Below are 21,649 nucleotides of genomic sequence, written 5' to 3' on the forward strand. Positions count from 1 at the left end.
TACATGGTAAAAACTCCAGATCGTAGAAGGTCAACACAACTTTGCCATATAAATATGTTGAAACCATATTTTGAAAAACAATCTGATACTGTGACTGTTGTGGTTAATGAGAATGAGTTTGATTTAACTAGGAACATGACAGATGATTCATCTGACTTTCATTCTAAATCCAACATTGTTTCTGTTAGGTTACCAAATTCAACCATTCTGGAAAATATTGATGAAAAATTAGCACATTTACAGTTGGAGCAGAGACAACAGATGAAGGAGTTGATTCTTAAATATAGGGAGTTGTTTCCAGATGTTCCGAGAAGGACTTCTATAGCTTCACATGATGTAGATGTTGGGGATGCCAAACCTATTAAACAACATCCATATAGGATGAACATGGAAAAATGTGAACTTGCTGAGAAAGAAATTGAATATATGTTAGAGAATAATATCATTAGACATTCTAACTCGAATTGGAGTTCGCCATGTGTTATGGTGCCAAAGCCAGATGGTAGTATTAGGTTTTGTACGGATTATAGGAAGGTGAATGCTGTAACGAAAACAGATGCATATCCAATTCCTAGAGTAGATGATTGTGTAGATAAAGTTGGAAAGGCAAAGTTCCTTACAAAGATTGATTTATTGAAAGGGTATTGGTGTGTTCCATTAACGGACAGAGGTAGAGAGATTTCTGCATTTGTAACTCCATCTGGGTTATATGAGTATAATGTTCTTCCATTTGGGATGAAGAATGCCCCAGGTACTTTCCAGAGGATGATTAACTTTGTGATTCAGGGATTGAAAGATACTGATGCTTATATTGATGATTTAGTGACAGGAAATGATACTTGGGAAGCACACATTATTGCGATGGAGAAATTGTTTGAAAGGCTTTCAAAAGCTAACTTAACTATTAATTTAGCTAAGAGTGAATTTGGACATGCCACTGTGACTTACCTTGGTTATGTTGTGGGTCAAGGTAAGGTAGCTCCTGTTCAGGCAAAAGTTCAGGCAATTTTAGAGATTCCCACTCCAACGGGGAAAAAAACTCTCAGAAGGTTTTTGGGAATGGTAGGATATTATCGGAAATTTTGTAAGAATTTTGCTAATGTTGCCCTTCCATTAACTAACCTTCTGCGGAAGAATGAGAAGTTTGTATGGACGGTGCCTTGTCAAGAAGCATTTGAAAAATTGAAAACAATGATATGTCAACAACCTGTGCTTAAGGCACCTGACTTTGGAAAACCTTTTTCATTGGCTGTGGATGCTAGTGATGAGGCTGCAGGAGCAGTATTAATGCAAAGGAATGAGGGTGATGAGGTTGATCATCCATTAGCTTACTTTTCTAAGAAATTTAATAAGCATCAAAGAAATTATTCGACAATAGAGAAAGAATTGTTATCTCTTGTTTTAGCTTTGGAATATTTTGAGTATATGTTAGTACAACTCAGAAACCACTTATTGTTTACACTGATCATAATCCGTTAGTTTTTCTGAGTAAGATGAAAAACAAAAACAGAAGGTTATTAAATTGGAGTTTGATGTTACAAGAGTACAATATTGTGATAACTCATATTAAAGGTAAAGATAATGTGGTTGCTGATTGTCTATCTCGATGTTGAATGTACACTAATTTTTTTTATGGAGTGGTTTTTTTTTCAATTGTAACACTCCTACTGTATTGTGAGTTATAAGCTGTTATATGATGGTGTTGTGTATTGTGAATGTTATAAAATTTATACCTTTGTTTTTCTTGTAAGCAATTGTTAAAAATTTTTGTTCTTGTCAGACCAAAAATGTTTTTTTTGGAGGGAGGTGTTACATACTCGTGACACATGACAGTGGTGCCCTTGTCATGTGACTGGGGTTGAAGCTGCACTGGACTTGAGGTGATGGTCTTGTGATGGTGGAATGACGTCATTTTCCCGCCAGTAGAGATCATGTGATGGTTTTTTTTTTACACAGGTTATAAAAGGTAGACCCCACCCTGTGAGGAGGGGCAGTTCGTGGCTGGATTTGCCAAGTTGACTTCATGCCACTGCGTGTTTGAAGTGATGACGCAGTTTAGCTGAAGGATGAAGTTTTTATTTAATGCCTAAAGTTTAAAAGGTTAATGCCAACAGGTTCTTTATGATTCTGTTAGTTCGAGGGAATTAGAGGAGAGTGAAGATTCAAGGTTGGAAGTAAAGATCGAGGAGAATCGCTTTCTACGGTGAAACGGGGGCGACCTTTGTTTGATCCTTATTTGGAAGGATTTCGTTGACTATCTTCGTGCTAATCCCTAGGTTTACCTAGAAAAGATTGAAGGTAGTGGAGAAGGAAAGGTCAGTGCCTTTAAGCCGTTCTGTTTCGTAAATTCTTCGTGGGAATTTCGACGTCGGGGATCGAAGCAAGCGACGTGAAAGAGAATTTAAATCGTCCTGTAAAGTCTCTCCTTTTAAATGGACTGTGAGCATATCGAACTTTTGGCAATATCACTTTAAGAACTGTTTTGGCAATATCACTTTAAGAACTGTTTTGGAATATCACTTTAAAGAACTGTTTTGGAATATCACTTTACGAACTGTTTGAACAGCCGCTCAGCAGCTGTTTCCGGTTACGGTAGTGTTTGTTTACTTTTGGGGGGTTTGTTTTCTGTGTTTAATAAACGTGTTGTTTGTTATAAGAAACCCTTGCCGAACTCATATATTTATTGTTGCCTGAATACGTAACAGAGCCCATATCTCTAAATCTAAACTATCTCGATTCTACCCTAGCGTTAGTCCGCTCTGTGATAAATGCATCCATATGTACTGGTTCTGTCCTAGCTTGGAGAAATTCTGGAAAGATGTCTTCACTACGTTATCGTGTATTCTGAATCAGCACCTAGAACCAAACCCCTTAATTGCTCTGTTCGGTTTTTGGGGCGAGACAGATTTGTGTCTGGGTCCGACCAAATGCCGAATACTATCCTTTGCCTCTCTCCTGGCTAGACGCTTGATCCTCCTCAGATGGAGAGATGTTGCCCCGCCCACTCATGCTCAATGGCTTAACGACATCATGGCCTGTTTGGACCTCGAAAAAATTCATTATTCAGTTCTCAATTCGGATCTAAAGTTCCATAAGGTCTGGGGACCTTTTATCGAGTACTTTCATAACCTTCCTCTTGACTAGGGTTTTTTTTTCTTTTCGGCCCCTTGCATTCAGCTCCTTTTTTTTTTCTGGTAGAAGGCATTATTAACCCTCTGTTGCTGAGTGTATTCACAGTCTGGGAGTTTGGCTGTCCTGACTTATACTCTCTATATTGAGTTGTAGTTGGTCTGGAGCTGCTGTTGTTTTTTCTTGTGTTGTGGGGCTTGGGGAGGATACTAAGCTTACTTGTCTTTAATTCAAGTGCTTTTTTTTTGCTAAATTCTCTTCCTTTGTAGCATATTGTTATTGTATGCTTAATTTTGCACTGTTTTAATGTTCCTCATTGGGATTTGGGGTTTTTAATTTGTAAAATGTTTTGAAAAACTAATAAAAAAAATTAAAAAAAAAAAGAAGTGGCGCAACCAACAGCAGGAAAATGAGTTTTTATTTTTAGTCAGGAAAACTGTTGTGTATTGTCCGTGAAAACACTTTCTCACATAATGACACTATAAAACACTATAGACACTATAAAACAACATCAGACTGAAATAGAAGGAAAACAGAAAACAGAAGCTAGTGCTCGAGTCTGAGTTACGGAAAGAATGTGACTGAGAAAAAGGAAGAAATCAAAAGACAATGTATTTGTTAAAAGTGTCATTAAGGTAAGTAATGTTTATCTTGTTTTATATTAAATCAATATATCATGTAAAAATGCTAAATATGTCTATACTAACATTTTTACAAGAATTGAATGGGGAACAGTTGTATGGCGCATCTGAACTCGTGCGTGAAAAAATTGATGAATGGAATGTAAAAGGTTGGCCCCCCTTGGGCAGATGGTCTGGGTATATTGCTGACTTGTTGAAACACTTGTTCTAGGAGTACAAAACTGTGTTCAGTGCTACGTTTATTCCACAACATATGAAAGCGAATGTTGGACGATATCAAAGCAAAATGAGGGAAGACTTGAAGCCATAGAATTGTGGCTTTTGAAAAGAACAATGAAAATATCGTGGAAGAACAGTGTAACAAATGAAAAAGTGTGTAAAAAGCCAGAATAAGAAGGGAGCTAATATCAATCAGGAAATAGCAGCTGGAATTTCAGGGACGTGTACTGAGGAAAGAGAAGCTTGAACATCTTGCAGTGACAGGATAAATTGATGAAAGAAAAAGTTGTGGACAACAGTGCATGACATGAGTTACATCAAGGGATGGACAAGCAAAAGTTTTGAAGAGCTTATTAGAACTTCTCAGAATAAAGACGAATGGAAGACCATGATCACCCTCATCATCCAACACAGCACAATGATCATCTTTCAAAACGGACAGAGAGGTAAAAGATGTGGGGAATGGCATTCCTATTCAAGGATAGCTGCAGAAAGGGATGTCATGGAGGGATTGTGTCTACTGAGATAGAATGTGTGAAAAGCAAACAGAAGGGAGTATTCAATAGATTCCCCACCTTCTCCCCAATGGAAACAGAGACACTGAGGAACAGATTGGGAGGCAGATCTTAGAAAGGTGCAGAAATATGAGGGTTATTGTCATGGGAGATTTCAACTTTCCTAGTATTTGATCAGCACCTCCTGAGTGCAAAAAGTTTAGATGGGGCAAAATTCATTATTTGTGTCCAGGAAGGATTGACATAATATGTAGTCAAGCTGACTAGAGGAAAGGCCATATTGGATTTGGTGCTAGGCCATGACATCCTTCAGAGTCCTCATGAAGGGTCTTGGCCCAAAACATTGACCATTTACTCTTTTCCATAGATGCTCCCCAGCCTGTGAGTTCCTCCAGCACTTTGTGTGTGTTGGTTGGACTTCCAGCATCTGCAGAGTTCCTCATCAGGATGCACCCCAGGTTATTACGAGAGAAGATATTGCTGCACTTTCGGCAAAGTTCTTTGCATTCTCACCAGTGACAAGTGGATGGTGGCAAATGGCATTTCTTTGTTCAAGAAAGGGAGTACGGATTCATAGACTAATGAATCTCAGTTCAGTGGTGGGCAAATTTTGGAATAGATGCTTGAGGGAGAGGATTTATGAGCATTTAGAGAAGCATAGTCTGATTAGGGATAGTCAGCATGGCTTTCTGAGGGGTACTTTATGCATCACAAGCCTGAATGAATTCTGAGGATGTAACAAAGCACATTGGAGCGGATTGTGTAGAAGCTCGGGTAGGTTACAACAGTATGCTGACAAGATTCAGAGGTGGGCTGAAATTTGGCAGATGTTCAATCCAGTAAAAGTGTGAAGTGATTAATTTTGGAACGCTGAATTTGAAGACAGAATATAGTGTTAACCGCTGGATTCTTAATGTGGAGAAACAGAAGAATCTTGAATCTGTATCAATAGATCCCTTAAGGAAGGTGTATGGAGTGTTGGGTCTTCATTAATTGGGGTATTGCATTCAAGAGCCACAAGGTAATGCTGCAGTTTTATAGAACCCTGTTAGACCACTATTGTGTTCAGTTCTGATTACCTCATTATAGGAAGGGTGCATTAAAGGAGACTTTATTGAGGGTGCAGAGGAGACTTAACAGGATGCTGCCTAGATTAGATAGCAAGCCTTGTGAGGGTTGATTTGAGTTAGGGTTTTTCCCCCAAGGAGCGAAGAAGGATGAGAGATGACTTTATAGAGTAGAAGATGATAAGAAGCATTAATTGAGTTGACAGCAGAGGTATTGTCACAGGGGCAGAAACTGCTAATATGAGGGGACATAAATTTAAGGTGACTGGAGGAAAATATGGGGCGGGGGAGAAAGTCAGAGGCAAGGATATTGTTTGTAAGAGTGGTGAGTGCATGGAACAGCCTGCCAGAGGTGGTAGTGGTAGAAGTAGACACATTAAGGAGATCTGAGATATTGTTAGATAAGCATATGATAACAATAAAGGACTATGTAGGAGGTAAGGGTTAGATTGATCTCAGTAGGTTATGTATTGTGCAGTAGTGTTCTTATTCAGGTAGGAAGGGCACAGAAGGAAATGGTCCAACATAAACAAATGGGGTTAGCTCAGTCTGGCAACATGGTCAGTATGGACTGCTTCAGTGCTCTATACCTGAATAAATTTTAAATTAACAGGCTGACCAAGGTAATAGTAACACAGTGAAGACCTGTTAAAATGGAAATCAGCACAATAGATACTGAACTAAGTCAGTTAAAGCAAAAGATGCAATGGATTAGGCAGGGGCTCAATTGAGAAAGATGAGTTTTGATTTCCATTTTGAAAAACAAAATTTACCCATAATTTTCAGAAGATATAAAATGTTATAATGTAATAAGGTTATTATTGTTTAGATAGGCTCAATGGACAGAAATATGGCAGATACACTGCAGTGCAAAGTTTAAGTTGAGGTACTTTGGGAGGAATAAAGTAGTTCCCACTACTTGGTAGAATTCTGAATATTGTAGACAACTAGAAAGATTGTCACATCATTAAGCACAAATCCTTAAATATGGCAAAGCAAGATGATGAACATGTTATAAGCATTTGATTACTCTTGTTTATGGGGGGAAAATTAAGGCAATTGCTGGCAAGGCCTCAGCTAGAATATTGAACACAGTTCAGGAAAGTTAACAAAGGTATCATTAGATAAGATATGCCTGAGGATATAGTCCCCCCACCACCTGATTCTGGATTCTTCCCCCCCACCCCCAGCAGTTTCCAGTCCCAATGAAGCATCTCCGTCCAAAACGTCAACTGTTTATGACCCCAAAGGTGCTGTCCGATCTGCAGAACTTCTCCAGCATATGTTGATGTGAATTTCAGGCATCTGCAGGTTCTCATTAAGAAAATGTTTTGCTTGGATTGAGCACTTTCAAACAAAACCCATTTCTTTTATTGTATAACGTACTTGCAGCGCCTTTTATTGCATTGTTTAAATATGAATATTAAACTGGTCTATGTCTCTAACATTGACCATAGCAGGAGAATTTATTAAGAGGCCAAGGGCAAGACTGAATATTACCTGATTCCCAATCCCTCTGTGTCGAATTAGCATGCTCGGAACTTAAACAGCTTTCCATCTGGTCTCTAATTCCTGATGCAGGTCTTCCGTACGTGCACCTCTCAGGAGACACTGGAAGAGTAAAGAGAAGTTAAAAAGACTAAATTGGAAGATCAATCTACATCACTAAATGAGCCTAGTAACTGCATCATAGGTGTAAATAAAACAACTTTTGCTCTGAAGCAAGTTCCACAACCTAATAATGGCTGATATAGGACAAACCTTGCAATCACCCAATCAGGCAGAATCAGAATGAACTAAACAACTGTTTAGTTACAATATAATGGAGCTCACAATACTATTGACGCAACCAATGCAATGGTTTTGGCATCACAAGTTCAACTCCAACAAATAACTTGCATTGATTTCAAAAGATTAAACATGGGCAAGTTAAAGTGAGCAAGTAAGTAACAGAATTAATGAAAACAAAATCTTGATGGAGTGAATGCTGAAACAAAACACAATTCAAAGTTTAAGTGCTGTTTCCTTGGCCTCAGTCTTAGAGAGTCAATTATATCAGGAAGTAGTGGAATATGAAAAAGAAACATCTTGAAGAAACAGCTCCTCCAAGGCAATGGTTTTTAGAACTGATTTCTATTTAGCAGCTTAAAAGTTTGCTCCCAGTCCAAGAAAGCAAACAAATTCTGCACTAAAAGCACCTGTGCTCATTATTGAGGTGGAGCTTTTAAAGTGGTCATAAAATGCAGTGAGGTTAAATTGCAGTGCATCATCCCTATTGCACTGTTTGAACGCACATCAGTATTTATCCCAAAAGAACATCTTTATTACCTCACCCACTTGATCCACAATTTCTCAGGCCTTATGGTTCAATTAATTGTGTCCAAGCTATCTGCTTCAATTGAACAAAGAAAATGCACCCTTGAACAAAGATACGCATTTTCTATGATCTGTCAGTGATAACCTTATACACCCAACCCATTGTTCAGTTTCTCCCCTCATACTGAGCCCCTTCATAACTTTAAAGATTTTTAACAGATCTTTAAAAGATTAAACAGCAGAAAGTCTACAGATGCTGAAATTTCAAAGTGAAACACTTTGGAGGAGCTCAGGTCAGGCAGTATCTATGGAAATGAATAGATAATCGACATTTTGGGCCAAGATGTTTCTTTAGGATGAAGGAAAGATGCCAGAATAAAAGGTGGTGGTGGGGGGAGAGAAACAGAAGAAAAAAAGGCTAGCTGGAAGATGACAGGTGAAGCCAGGTGGGTGAGAAATGTCAAGGGATAGAGAAGCAATTTGATACGACAGGGGAGTGGACCATCGGAGGGAGGGAAGGAGATGACCCAGGGGAAGTAATAGGCAGGAAAGGTTTCACTGTTAACGTAATGGTCTTCCTGTATAAGCAGAGCTTGGGTAATGGTTAGAGATAATGGGTGCTTTGGAAAGTCAGCCGTCCAATGAAGGGTGTGTGTTTTCGTGCTGTGTGCCTGACACGGGTATGAGCTGGGTCTTTGGATTGGCGGGAGATGAAGGGAGAAGACTCCAGAGAGAAGAGGTTATAGGACTTGACCCAGAGCGGGACCATGATTCGACGAAGCCCAGGGTGATCAAAGGAAGATCGGCGAAGAGGAAACCGTGAGCTCCAACTTGAGCACATAAGACTGTTTCATTAAAATCGGCCCTTTTCTTTTTTGTATTTTTCTTCACTAACCTTTGGTCAAATTAAGAGTTTAAAACTAAATCGTTTAATTGTATGTGGTGTACTGTGCAATTTTGTGGTACTTATTTGTAACAGGGTAATGAATCATGCAGCATCCGCACAAACAGGGTGCTTCGGGGTTTTGCACCTCAAACTCACATGTTTGGCGAGGCTGGAGACAGTCTTCCCTAGACATACGCAGCCGATGGAACCAGAGTGTTTAGAGGTATAAGGTCAGACTGGGGAATTTGGGGGTGGGAATTGGGGAAAGATATAATCATTTTGGATAAAATAGTCTTCAATTCCATGAAAACCCATGCTACAGCACTGTCTTTATTACTCAACCTTTTCAAAAGTACTCGATAGATTGTTAATTACAACCCTATTTTTAGATCCTTTTTCTCTTGGCATCTCTGTCCACTGTAGTAACGATTCACATTGCTTTATTAACAGTATTGAGATAGCAGATCTGCAGTTCCCACAATGACTTGAGCCTTTTTGAAGGCAGCTACTTAAGGAATAAAATCTCCATACTATTTGCAAACACTTCTAGCTTAGAGAAGGAATTGGTTATCTGTAAAGATTGTATTAAAAGCTACATTTCAGGATCATGGTTTAATTGCTAAATCCATGATTCATATTTCAAGTCAAAGCAATTTTTAACAAACCTATTTTGGGTAGAACAATTATAGTTTTATGTTATGCTTATAAAGCTGTATATCGAAACAATTTTGAGAAAATAGAACTGTAGAGATAAAATACTAATTACACCGCAAGACCACCAAACACTGAGCAATTTGTTAAACTGGACCAGTCATTAATAAATGCTACTCCATCCAGACATCTCTGGTCTCATAACCTGCTTGATTTGGCAACTGAAAATAGTTAAAGGTTTTAAAAAGCAGAATGCATGAGCAAAAGCATTGACAGGAAACAGTCACAATTTAAGAATGATACACTATTCAGCAGGATCAAAGTAAATCTAGATTGTCCATTTTTCTGCTCATTTCCAATATACTTTGAAACTTTAATTGTTAAAAAACCTGTTCCCATAGCTCGACCAGTTACAGAAAAGTTTCACAGCTTAAAAAAAAATTGTCCTACACCTCGGTGTTTTATTAGCCGAACTATTATCCTGAAACAGCACAGGGCAGGAGCAGACAGTCTGGCTCATGTCTGTGCTAACCATTAAGCCAATCTGAATAATCCAAAAACATGCGTGCTGATGAAAGGTCTAGGCCTGAAACATCAACTGCTTATTCCTCTCCATATATGCTGTCTGACCTGCTAAGTTCCTTCAGCATTTTGAAAGAGATGCTCTGCATTTCCAGCATCTGCAGAATCTCCTTCGTTTACCTCACTCATGTAAACTCTTTCTGCTTAATGCCCAGCTGAAGAAATCGGCCTTAAGGGACATGTTCTGTCAATTTCTCAAAAATATGGACATTAAGGGAAATCTACTGAACCAGGGCAAGAAATGGCAAAGTGGAAGACCAGCCATGACCTCAGTGAGCAATGGAACAGTGGAAATGACGTGCATTCCTAGTTCTTGAACTTTAATTACTTCCAGCTCAGTTGAACACAATTTCTGTTCTTCCACCTGTACAACTTTACTTTCTCACATCATATTCCAACTGTCTCCCTCTTACCCATCTGCATATATTCTTTTGCAGACTTTCTGCATAGCACTCAGTTAACAAACTTGTGCATATTACATCCAGGTAACTGATACACTGGATAGTTTGTACTGCACCACTGGTGACAGTCAGCCAAACTGAAATGAACATCCACTCTACTTTGTCCTTTAAGCAATCATTTGCCCATGCCAAACTGGGAATACAATCATTTTGCCTGAACCTTGCTTCCTTTCTCAATGCTTTTAGCTTAACATCTCAGATTTCAACTAGCTGAAAGCTCACAGCATTTTGGAGGCATGAACTTCAGGTTAGCTGCCTCCTTCATCCACTTGCAAAGTGCTTAAATACAGTCCTAAGTTTAATACTGACTTTCAACTGTACCACAAGCGTGTTCTTCTGCAGAAATGTTGTTTTCCTTACAGGAATCCGAGGCTAAACCATATGGGGTTGACAATTCTGGTGCTACTTACTCACACCCACCACCATCGAGGCTACCTAATAACACCAGTGGTAATGCCAAATTGACTCTCACATTAGCTCAGCCATTGCTGAGCTGTTTTCTTCTCTAGGCTACTATTCAAAAGACAGAACTTGGAAACTGGATGAACTTTGGAAGAAAATATTTCAGCTTTTCCCCTCCTTTTAAAGGTGTTAGAAGATAAATCAAACGCGCTGGAGATTTGCCAGTCTTAATTTCTATTGCTTTCACCATTAACATTAAGAATGAATTTAAATCTCAAGAATTCCTTGTGACTGACTTTAGATTAGCTCAAACTGATGGCATTGTTTTGCTCCTCTGAAGAGATACACTCATTTCAAAAAATCCAATTCTGCATCATAAATGCAGAGACAATAAAGAACTTTAATTAGATTTTACTTACAAAAGTAAAGTGTATAAAATATCAGTTTGAGAGAACAGGCCAGGGATAAAAGCTCATTACGGATAGCGTGGAGGCATAACATAATATTGTGGCCTTCCAGCTCCAGAAGCTTGGTTTGACCCTGACCTTAGGAACGTATGCAGATTGGAAATACTGGGAGATAGCATAGAATTCTCCTAAACTGGGTAGCCTACTGTTACAAAAAAAAATGTAGATAATTGATTGAAAAAAAGGTGACAGGTCCTTTTGCAGGGGCAGAGGAAAGTAAGCAGAATGCCTCCTTCAGAACTGACGTGGACCTGCTAGCCCAAATACTTTTGCTCTACTGCATAATTCACCATTTCTTTTGAAAGTGGGCACACATTGATGGGGCAGTCAAGACGACATATGGCATCCTAGCCTTTATGAATCAAAGCATCGAGTTCAAAAGTCAGCAAGTTGTTACAAGGTTAGGCCACACACGCAGTATTGCATTCAATCCTGGTCGACCCATTACAGAAGGACCTAGAAGCTTTGAAGGGGGTGGAGAACACGATAAGCAGGCATGTGCTACAAGGACAGATAGGACAAATGTGGGTTTTGTAATTTAGAATAATGTGTTTGGGTGACAAAATGAACCCGATTCTGCAGAGGCTAAGGGGAGAACTGGGAAATGTTACGAAGATTACGTGTTATGAAGATTACGAGGGGCTCAGATAACTAGCATCTTCTCAGGTGAACATGACAATAAATCTAACCGCCCTTCAGCAGTGCAGCCAGACTCGATTCCCATCCGCTCAAATGGAAAACTCTGCTAATGGTTATTGCACGTTGACTTTGTGCTTGGGTCCAAAAGGAGCCGCAGCAACCAGCCCTTTGCTCCCACAAAAGCGGGAGACTTCACTTACTATAGGACCACCCACTGAATCCCGGCAACGGGCTGCAAGGCCTTCCCTTTCGCTTCGCCGGGGCCCCTACCTGTTCTCCTCCGCTTCTGACTGACGTAGGGCAGCAGGTCGTGCCGGTTGATGACCCGGAGCAGCTGCAGCAGGTTCCCGAAACCGGTCTCGTCACACAGGCCCCGCCGCTCCAGCTCAAACAGCAGGCGCACGCCGCTCTTGGGCTGGTGAATGCGGCCGGTATCCAGTGGCCGCTCCAGGGCGTCAACGCTATCCGGTCTCCAGTCGACGCCCTCGATCTCCTCAGGGCTTGGCGGGGCCTCGGCCGCCGGGCTCAGCGGGTAGGCCTCGTCAAGCAGGAAGGACAGAGCCTCCACGTCGGCCTCGGTCAGCTGCGAGCCCACCGACTCGAACATCTGGTGTAGGGATATCATGCAGTAGCAACCCATCAGCTCCTCCTCCTCCCACCGCGCTCGCTTGACGGCCGCCATGTCGCGCCCTCCCGGACCGTCCTTTTTTTTTCCCCCGTCGTAGTCCTCGTCGGCTTCTGGCACCTTCTGGTCACGCATGCGCACACGCTCCCGCCCTGCCGGTGCGCGCACTCGCTCCTTCGAACGTCACCAACCGCCAACGGTGGCGACGATGGGTGTGTTGACGTGTCGCTCTTCGCTCCTTCCGCGAGGTCTATCCGTTCCCGTCGGCAAATTTCTTCACAATCCTCAACACATTTATTGCCCTCGTTTGAGAACAGGGAAAAATAAGTCTCGTAATCCCATCATGAAATCCCGGGCCGCCTTTCCGATTTCCCCGCCCAAAGCGAGCAGCAACCCCTCAGCACTGTCAAACACGTCTGCGCGGCGACCCTGCCCGCTATCGATTGATGACGGACTGGGGTGGGGGGGGGAGAGGGAGGAAGGGGAGAGGCGGAGGCTATTGGCTGGCCTGCGCAATCTTATTTGCATATGATTATTTTCCGCCGGATCCCTGGAGGAGGCGGGTGGCGGTGATTGACGGCGCGTTGCTTAGCGACGCGAGGCAGAGGTGGGCTCTTGCGTCTGCGACTACTGAATGGAGTCAGCGCCCACCGATGGAAGCGCCGGTAATGTGCACTCTCTCTATCTTCTTAATTTTTGCATATTAATAGCTTCTCTTTGCATAATTTAGGACTCCTTTTATTGATTGCAAAAAAAAAGGGCTAATGCGGTTGCTGTGGCTCTTTCTCCTTCTGTTACTAAGTAGAGATTGTACAAACGCCTGAATGTTTTATGTCAAAAAACAAATTGATCTTAAAAAAAATTCAACAGATTAACTATTTGCAAAAGATGGTTAGGATACTTTATTGGACAATGCAAATTGTAATAGATAATGCAAGCAGACTATTGTATATGAAGAAATTTGTAAATTGTTTCCAGTTATTGTGTTATCTAGAATAAAAGAATTTCGTCAAAAGTATACTGTGGAAAAGGTTTATTTTCATTATAAACTTTTGCAATTTCATTTGGAAGGTGGATTTTGATGAAACTTAGAAAATGATTTGACTGAGTACACCTAATTTTGCAGGTTTTAAATGATTTATTGGTTGCAAAGAGAAAGTGTATTCTTTCGATGGAGGGAACGCGTGGTGGTTTCGTTTATAAATATTTTTCTTTTTACGGAAGAAAATCAATGGAAAGGCACGGAAATTAATGTCTTGTATATTACCCCCAAAAATCAATTAAAAGGTGTGGAATTGGGGTTGTGAGATTTCAACTGCTGTGCGGATCAGAGGAAGAAAGGCAGGGAGGGAGGGAGCTGACGATGCAGCATCTGCCGCCGGGATTCCCAGCATTGTAATTTACCGGGAGCTCGACGAATACACTTTTAATTGCTGCAGAATTACGCCGTGTTCAGAGATGAGCTCGTTACTTCCGTTCTTAACGTTATTTTATTTTTCCTTTTGTACTTAAACCGACGAATCCCCGCCGGCAAACCCTTTCAGTATTTGCAGGGAAACCTTGAATAATCCCGGGTGTGTGGTTTTGCCAAATTTGGTGATCTTTTGGCATTAACGCCGGTTTAAATTTTGGATTCGTGACGGCGGTTTGTGTGTATGTGTGTGTGTCCGGTGTACGGTTTCGAGCACGCCACACCGTTCATTGTTCACATTGGTCGCTCATTGTCACGGGGGATGCATTTGCACGGTTTAGTGGACAGGTACATGTTAAAACAGCTTCCATCACAATTACGCCTTGCATAATGCAGGACCCTGGGACCCAGGGGATGCTTGTTTGGTGTTCTGGAGGCGGGGGTGGGGGTGATTTGATATAAGGGCAGTTGTGCCTTGGTTGTCATTTGAAGCAGAAAACCTCTGATTTCGAGGGTGTTGTCAAGAGGTTCGGTTACAATAACCCTTCGGTGGCAATCTCGCAGTAAGTGGTGGGGGGTTACTGATTTAGTCCTGAACTAGATCCTTCAGTCGATTTCCTCCCGTATCGCTGAGGATTTGTCATCCAGTTCCACTGTTTCTCATCTACATGGTGAGCCAAATTCATCTGAAAGCAGTTCCTGCGCCCACAAATGTGCTGACAATCGCCGGCTGCTCGCAACGAGCACGTTGTGGCAAAGCCCTTTCAGCGCCGCACGACCAGTAATATCCTCCGGCGAAGGCATTGGGCATTGTCATCAGTAACACCGGGTAGCCACTCACCTGCTCAGCAGGTCGGCCATGGGACTGGGCAGACAATAGGGGAAGCGCTAATTGTGGGGGGAAAGGACAGGGAAATCAAACCAAACCCTGATCCTTGCGAATGACAGAGCAGGCTCAAAAGGCAGTCTGATCCGCTGCTCTTTCCTACACCTCCCCCCCCCATTTGCTTTTGTTCCTCTGTCTGGCCCCTCTCATCCTGCCCACCAAAGATGTGAGAACCTAGAGCTCAGCTGATCTAAACTCCAGGTGCTAGTGGCTCCAGTTTAAACAATGGTCCGATATTTATAATCGCCGAGCTCAGTTCGAAATCCTTGTGTGCCCTCTCCCGCCACTCCTACCCGGAGCTGGCCAGCGCAACTCGCATCCTGATTCGCTGCCGCTCTCCTAGCTGCCAAGGCCAATTGCTCTCCAAATCGTGCTGCCTGTCTTCAATAAGATGTAGCTCAAACCCAACTCTTTTGATGAGGTTGTCTTCATCCGTCCATATGGCTCAGTGTACTATCTCCCTTTACCAACATCCCTGTTGAATTCTTCGGGATATTTTGCTAAATCTGTGGAAATGCGTAAAGAAGAACCTCCCTTTTTTTGAAACAGCAACTCAGCTCTTTAAGTGGGCCCAGAAAAGATGCCTTTATTTGGCTATTCCCATGCGTATGTTCAGATTATACAGAAGCAAATGTTCAGAGCAGCATGGTCAAATCACTTTCTCCTGAGCCTCTTGGGAACGAAGGAAGAAATGGGGAAGCCATAGTCACTCCTATCCTTCAGCTAATCTAAATTTCAACCCCATTTACCCCCTCCCTCCACTTTCCTACTCTTCCTATCTGCTTACCTTCCCCCCTTCACCTCAATGGTTCACATTTCTTCTTCTCAGGTTCCAAATCTCTGGTCCCTCCTTAGCCTTCACATCACGTCCTAGACTGATGCCCATCTACACCTTTCCCTCCCTGACCTGATCCCATCTGCTTGTAGTCCTTACTAACTCAGATTCACATACAACTTGTCAGCCTCTAGTCTGCCCCTTCCCCTCACCTCTTTATCTCCCACACCTCATTCAGTCCAATACACCAACGGCCCACTTCCAGCTGCAGATCTGACCTGACCCAATGACTTTTCCACCAGCTTGTTTTATCTTGCACCAGATTCCAGCATCTGTGGTCTCTTACTTCTCCTTTCTGAAGTAATCCCTTGCAGTTTCAATATCATGCTGATAATTCTGCATTGAATGCTCTCCAAGTCAATCCCAGAACTTGATGTAGTAACCTAGTTTAGTTGGTCATGGGGCCTTTGAGGAAAATTGACCATAATATTACAGGAGTTTACATTGGAAAAGAGAGGTTCAGTATAGAACTAGGATCTTAAATCTAAACAAAGGAGACTAATAATAGTGTTGAGAATGAGAAGAGAATTAGCTGCGATTGATTAGGGGAGTGTATCGAAAGGCATGAGAGTGTACAAGCAATACTTAGCATCAAAAGAAACAAAACATATATTGCAAAAAAAACACAAATAAGAGAAAATCTGCAGATGTTGGAAATACAACCAACACACAGACATGAGGAATTCAGAAGGCCAGGCAGCATCTATGGAAAAGAGAACAATCGACGTTTTGGGCCGAGACACTTCGGCAGGACTGGAGAAAAAGAGCTGAGGAGTAGATTTAAAACATTGGGGGAGGGGAGAGAGAAACACAAGGTGATCAATGAAACCTTGCGGGGGAGGGGAATGAAGTAAAGAGCTAGGAAGTTGGTGACAGAGATGCAGGGCTGGAGAAGGGGGAGTCTAATAGAAAAGGACAGAAGGCCATGGGAAAAAAGCAGGGTGGGGTGGGGCACCAGAGGGAGGTGATGGGTGGGCAAGGTGAAAGAGGGAAAAGGGAATGGGGAATAGTAAAGGGGAGGGGGAGGCATTAGAGAGGAGAGCTTCAGGAAATCAGTGTTCTTCCGATCCTTCCAGGTGAGGCGGCACTTCCAGATTGGGGTCATACACTGTGTCTGGTGTTCCTATTGTGGCCTCCTGTATATTGGTGAGACCCGACGTAGATTGGCAGACCACTTCGCTGAGCACCTATGCTCTGTCCATCAGAGAAAGTAGGATCTTCCAGTGGCCACCCATTTTAATTCCACTGCTCATTCCCACTCCAATATGTCTATCCATGGCCTCTTCCACTGTTGTGATGAAGCCACACTCAGGTTGGAGGAGCAACACCTTATATTCCATCTGTCTGCAACCTGATGGTATGAACATCAATTTCTCAAACTTCCAGTAATGCCCCCCCCACCTTCACCTTTCCTCATCCCCTTTTCCTTCTCTCACCTCATTTCCTTCCCTGCCCATCACCTCTTCCATTGCCTTCTGTCCTCTCCTATCAGATGCCCCCTTCTCCAGCCCTGTACCTCTTTCACCAATCAACTTCCCAGCTCTTTAATTCATTCCTCCCGCCCCCCAGGTTTCACTGATCACCTTGTGTTCCTCTTTCTCCTCCCACATCTTTTAAATCTACTCCTCAGCATTTTCTCTCCAGTCCTGCCGAAGGGTCTCGGCCCTAATCATCGACGGTTCTCTTTTCCATAGATTGCCTGGCCTGCTGAGATGTTCCAGCATTGTGTGTGTGTTAACTGCATAAAAATATTTCTTTAAGACACAAATTGGGAAGGAAAAGTGATTCATGTATGGCTGATGAGAAACTAGAAATTTCTTCCTTGAATCCAAGGAAGAGGCTTGTCAAGTTGCCAGAAGTAGCATTAAACCTGATGACTGGGAGCAATTTTAGAATGTGGCAAAGGAAGAGCAAGCAACTGATGAAGATGGGCAAGGTAGAGTTTGACAGTAGACTGTTAGGAAGATAAAACGGACGGTAAAAGCTTTTGTTAGTATGTGAAAAGGGAAGGGAGGGCAAATGTGAGGCATCTTATAGACAGTGACAGGAACATTTATAATGAGGAGTAGGCATTACAGAGGAATTAAACAATCACTTTGCACCACTCTTCATGGAAGAAGCCACACACTAAACCTGACAGACATACAGTATTGCTGAATCAAAGGGTCTAGTGAACTAAAGGAACTGAGGTGAATGCACAGTCCGAGAAAAGTTGGTGAGCTGGAAAGGCAGTAGATCGGAGGACCTGGCTTTGGACTCAGTGAATACAGTAGATGACATCTTCCAAAGCTCTGTAGATTCTGGAATTGTTCCTGTGTTTTGAAGGATAACAGATATGCAACCCTCTGGGTCGCCCAGCTTGTGTTCATCTAGGGGAATCGGCCTTCAGCCCCGCCAAACTGGGTAATCATGTTTGTGTGGATGCTGCGTAATTTACCCCCAGCTACAAACCCACAATGCAAAATATTAGACACTACACCATATGCAATTAAATGATAGACTTTATGAATCTTAATCTGAATAGAGGGTTAGTAATGAAAATAAACAAAGCCAAAAAAAAGGCCCAAGTCAAAGTCAAAATTACATTGGAGCTCAGTCAGTGGTCATTCTTCCACCATCGGTCTTCTCCGAACGTAGCCGACCTTCGGAGCCTCAGATCCCAGTCCACTCTGTCTGGTGGTCTACCAGCACTCTCCACATGTGTCTTCCCTCTTCATCTCTCCTTGACAAAAGGCCGCAAAAAACCGGGCTCGCAGACACACAAGAAAGAACAACATTTCTCCCATTGGACAGCCACTGAATTCCAAAATCCCATTATCTCTAGTCATAACCCAAACATCGCTGCTACAGAGAAACCATTACCTTAACAGTGGAGCATTACATAGAAGCCATTACGTTAGCCTTAGTAGTGAAACCTTACAGCGTGTTACAGATATAACCCACTCAAAACAGTGAGGACTATGAGATGCCTGAAATCAGCTCCATCAAAACTCCACCTTGCACTCCAGCAGCTGAACTAGACCCTGCAATCTTGCTGCCATATTCCACCCTGTGTTGCCGTCTCCTACATTGGTAACACCACCAGCTTCACCAGTGGTTCAGCTCATCCACTGGTGAAATCTTTGTCTGCGTCTCTGTCCTTCCAGCCTGACAATTCAGATGCTCTTCTGACTGGTCTCCTCAGTAAACTTGAAGACATTCAAAGCTCTACTGCTGTCCTGGTTCCTAGTGGTTTTCACACACCTACACTTGCTGGTTTATTGCAGATCCAGCTTGGTGCCTAACAAGATGGAGTACTGTCTGCCATGCTCGGGAGTGATGGGTTTGCACTGGAGAGTGTGCAGTGGTGGAGCCATTTAGGGAGGAAATTCCAGAGCTAAAGATCTTTACAGATGGAGCAATTAAAACTGGGAGGTTCAGGTGTCAGAACAGGATCAGCTCACAGATCATAGGAGGCTGCAGGAGATTACAGAGGTAGGAAGGAGGCAAGTTGATGGAAGGCTTGTAGCCACAGTTGAGGGAATTGAGGGATTCCACCCGAGGATGGTGTAGGGAGGATGGCTGTTTTATGAAACTCCCCACTGTTATGGCAAATTCTAATTGTCTAATGTCTAATTCAGACAAGGGTAATACCTGGAATTTCACTCCCACCCTACTTCCCTGAATTCTTCAACTACACCACCCTCCTTAATGAATACAGATCAGAGGAATTTATTTAAGATATCACCGACACCCTACTGGCTCCACACAGAGATTGTTGCTGTAATCCTGAACTAGCCCTACCCTTTTCCTAGTTACTCTCTTGCCTTTAGTATAAAAAATGCTTTGGGATTTTTCTTAGTGTCGTGTTGCTTTGATGCAATTTAGCTTTGTGTTCTCGCCACTTGTCTCATTATGCTAGTGTCTGCTTTATCTGACTGGATCTTCCCTCCAGCTGTGCATCCACGAAGTGTCTTGTTCCCCTGGGAAAATCCTTCCCCAACAACACAAGAAAATTGTCCCATTGGGCTCTTCCTGGTTCAGCTACATTGCTGCCCAACCTCTCTCACCTTCCTAGAAATGGCCCCAGATAATGTGGAAATCTAAAACCCTCCTTCCTACACCATCTGACCCATCTTTCTAGTCCTTCACTTGCTACCATGTGGCACTTGAACCAATCCAGATATGATAACCTTGGGGGGGGGGGAGAGGCATTTGAATTAAGAAGCTGGGTTCTTCATTCAAACTAAGAATTAAAGAGTTGAAGAAGAAGGAATCTCGTAGGAGAGGACAATGGACCATGGTAAAAAGGGAAGGAGGAGGTGATAGGCAGATGAGGAGAAGAAAAGGGGCAGATGGTAACTGGAATGGGGAATGGAACAAGAGAGAAGGGGAGAAATTACAGGGAGTTCAAGAAACATTGTTCAAACCATCATTGGAGGCTACTTAGAATATTGTGTGTAGTGTCATAATTTTGGGTCTGGCTGTACTCAATGAAGAGGAATTGAAGCCGCTATTTTCCAACACAGAAACAGTTTTGGGGTAAGATGCCTGCTGAGGGTTGCTTGCAGCTGCCATCCATTTTCTGCCTGATGACCACCTAGTCCTTCTCTGACTGCTTTTCCTGAAAGCTGCATGTAAAAAACCAGCTGGTGGTGTGAATTTCAAACGTGTGGTTACACCAGAGTGCCTCCAGGTGATGCTAAAGCTCCCAATCTCTTCCAGAGGAGAAAGGAGCCAGTCTTACTTCAAGCTGTACAACACAAGAGGACTGAGCTCACCAGTCATACTTTTAATTCAGAAAGGGATGATTAAATCTGTTGCCGGACTTTACATGAACTCTCTCGTACTGTGCTCTGCCGCCTCCTCCTTTTTCCCTTTGCCCCAATAGTTTCTCCTGTGAGTCGTTGCCAATTCTTCAGTTTGCCTTGGAAAGAGAGATGAGAGGCTCTGTGCAATGTCAATCATTGAAGATGATTGAATCGTTGAATCTCCTTGAGAGCGGAGAGGGACAAGCAGGAGGCAAACAAACAGAGCACGTTTGGGAACAGGCGCCACGGCAGCGTCGTGGTTAGTGCGACACTAATCGGGGGGCATCAGAGTTCGGAGTTCAATCCCAGCTTTTATCTGTAAGGAGTCTGTACGTCCTCCCTGTGAAATGCATGGGTTTTCCCCGGGGACTCAGATTTCCTCCCACAGTCCAAAGACAGGTAGTAGACTAATTGGTCATTGTAATTTGTTCTGTGATTAGGCTCAGCTACATCGGGAGTTGGGTGTTCCCCTGTACACTGCGGACCTGGGGTGGACATTGGGCAGTACCGTACAACAGGTCTTCAAGCAGGTTCACTGACAGCCTGTCCATTGGGCGGGAGGAGTGAGTACCAGGCTCACCCGGAGTGTGAGAGGTTGCAGCCCCTCTTTGAGTTTCTCAAGGGGCTGCTGCTGAGGTTCTGGCTGCACTTTACCCCTGCGCTCCTCATCCACGGGCGTGAGGAGGATCTCCTGGTGGGCTTGGTCCTGGGCCTGGCCAAGATGGCCATTCACGGGTCTAGGCGACAGAAACTGCCTGGGCCGACTGCCTGATGACGTTTTTCTGAGGATATGTTCATGCCTGGCTGTCCTTGGAGATGGAGCACGCAGTCACTTCTGGGAGCGGTGCCCACCCTGGGGTATTAACTGTTTTAATCTGAGGATAATTACTGTCTTGTAAATATTGGAAGTCTGTCCCTTGTGTATATGTGATGTAAATAAGCTTTTATAGTTTTGTAAAAACGGGTTGCTGGGTGGTGTGGCTCATAGGGCTGGAAAGGCCTGTGGCACGCTGTATCTCAATAAATAAAAATAAATATTTGCTGCAGTATTTACTGATTACTTTTGTTAGTGTTTTTACGCTAATTCATGTATTTGATTTTTTTTAGCTTTTTGCCATTAACTAAAC

The 21,649-nt window shown here is 42.9% G+C and overlaps 1 protein-coding gene and 1 long non-coding RNA gene across 5 annotated transcripts in view; one reads left to right on the forward strand and one right to left on the reverse strand.

Moving 5' to 3' along the window:
- dedd1 (death effector domain-containing 1) overlaps positions 1-13,057 on the reverse strand; it is a 34,143-nt gene extending 21,086 nt beyond the window's left edge. For 3 of the 4 annotated variants that reach the window (XR_009511757.1, XR_009511762.1, XR_009511758.1), the window contains exons 1-2: positions 12,246-13,057; positions 7,072-7,182 (exon numbers count right to left, since the gene is read on the reverse strand). Coding sequence is in view for 1 of the 4 variants with exons in the window: in XM_059967975.1 (XP_059823958.1) it covers positions 7,072-7,182; positions 12,246-12,735 (601 nt within the window). In the remaining 3 variants the exon portion in view is untranslated. The remainder of the gene's footprint in view (positions 1-7,071; positions 7,183-12,245) is intronic. The other variant, XM_059967975.1, reaches the window with a different exon arrangement.
- A 39-nt stretch (positions 13,058-13,096) lies between these two features.
- LOC132393134 (uncharacterized) overlaps positions 13,097-21,649 on the forward strand; it is a 108,319-nt gene continuing 99,766 nt past the window's right edge. Inside the window, exon 1 of the long non-coding RNA XR_009511763.1 lies at positions 13,097-13,265. This is a non-coding gene — a long non-coding RNA (uncharacterized LOC132393134). The remainder of the gene's footprint in view (positions 13,266-21,649) is intronic.

This window comes from Hypanus sabinus, chromosome 1 (genome assembly GCF_030144855.1).
Source record: "Hypanus sabinus isolate sHypSab1 chromosome 1, sHypSab1.hap1, whole genome shotgun sequence".
Taxonomy (NCBI): Eukaryota; Metazoa; Chordata; class Chondrichthyes; order Myliobatiformes; family Dasyatidae; genus Hypanus; species Hypanus sabinus.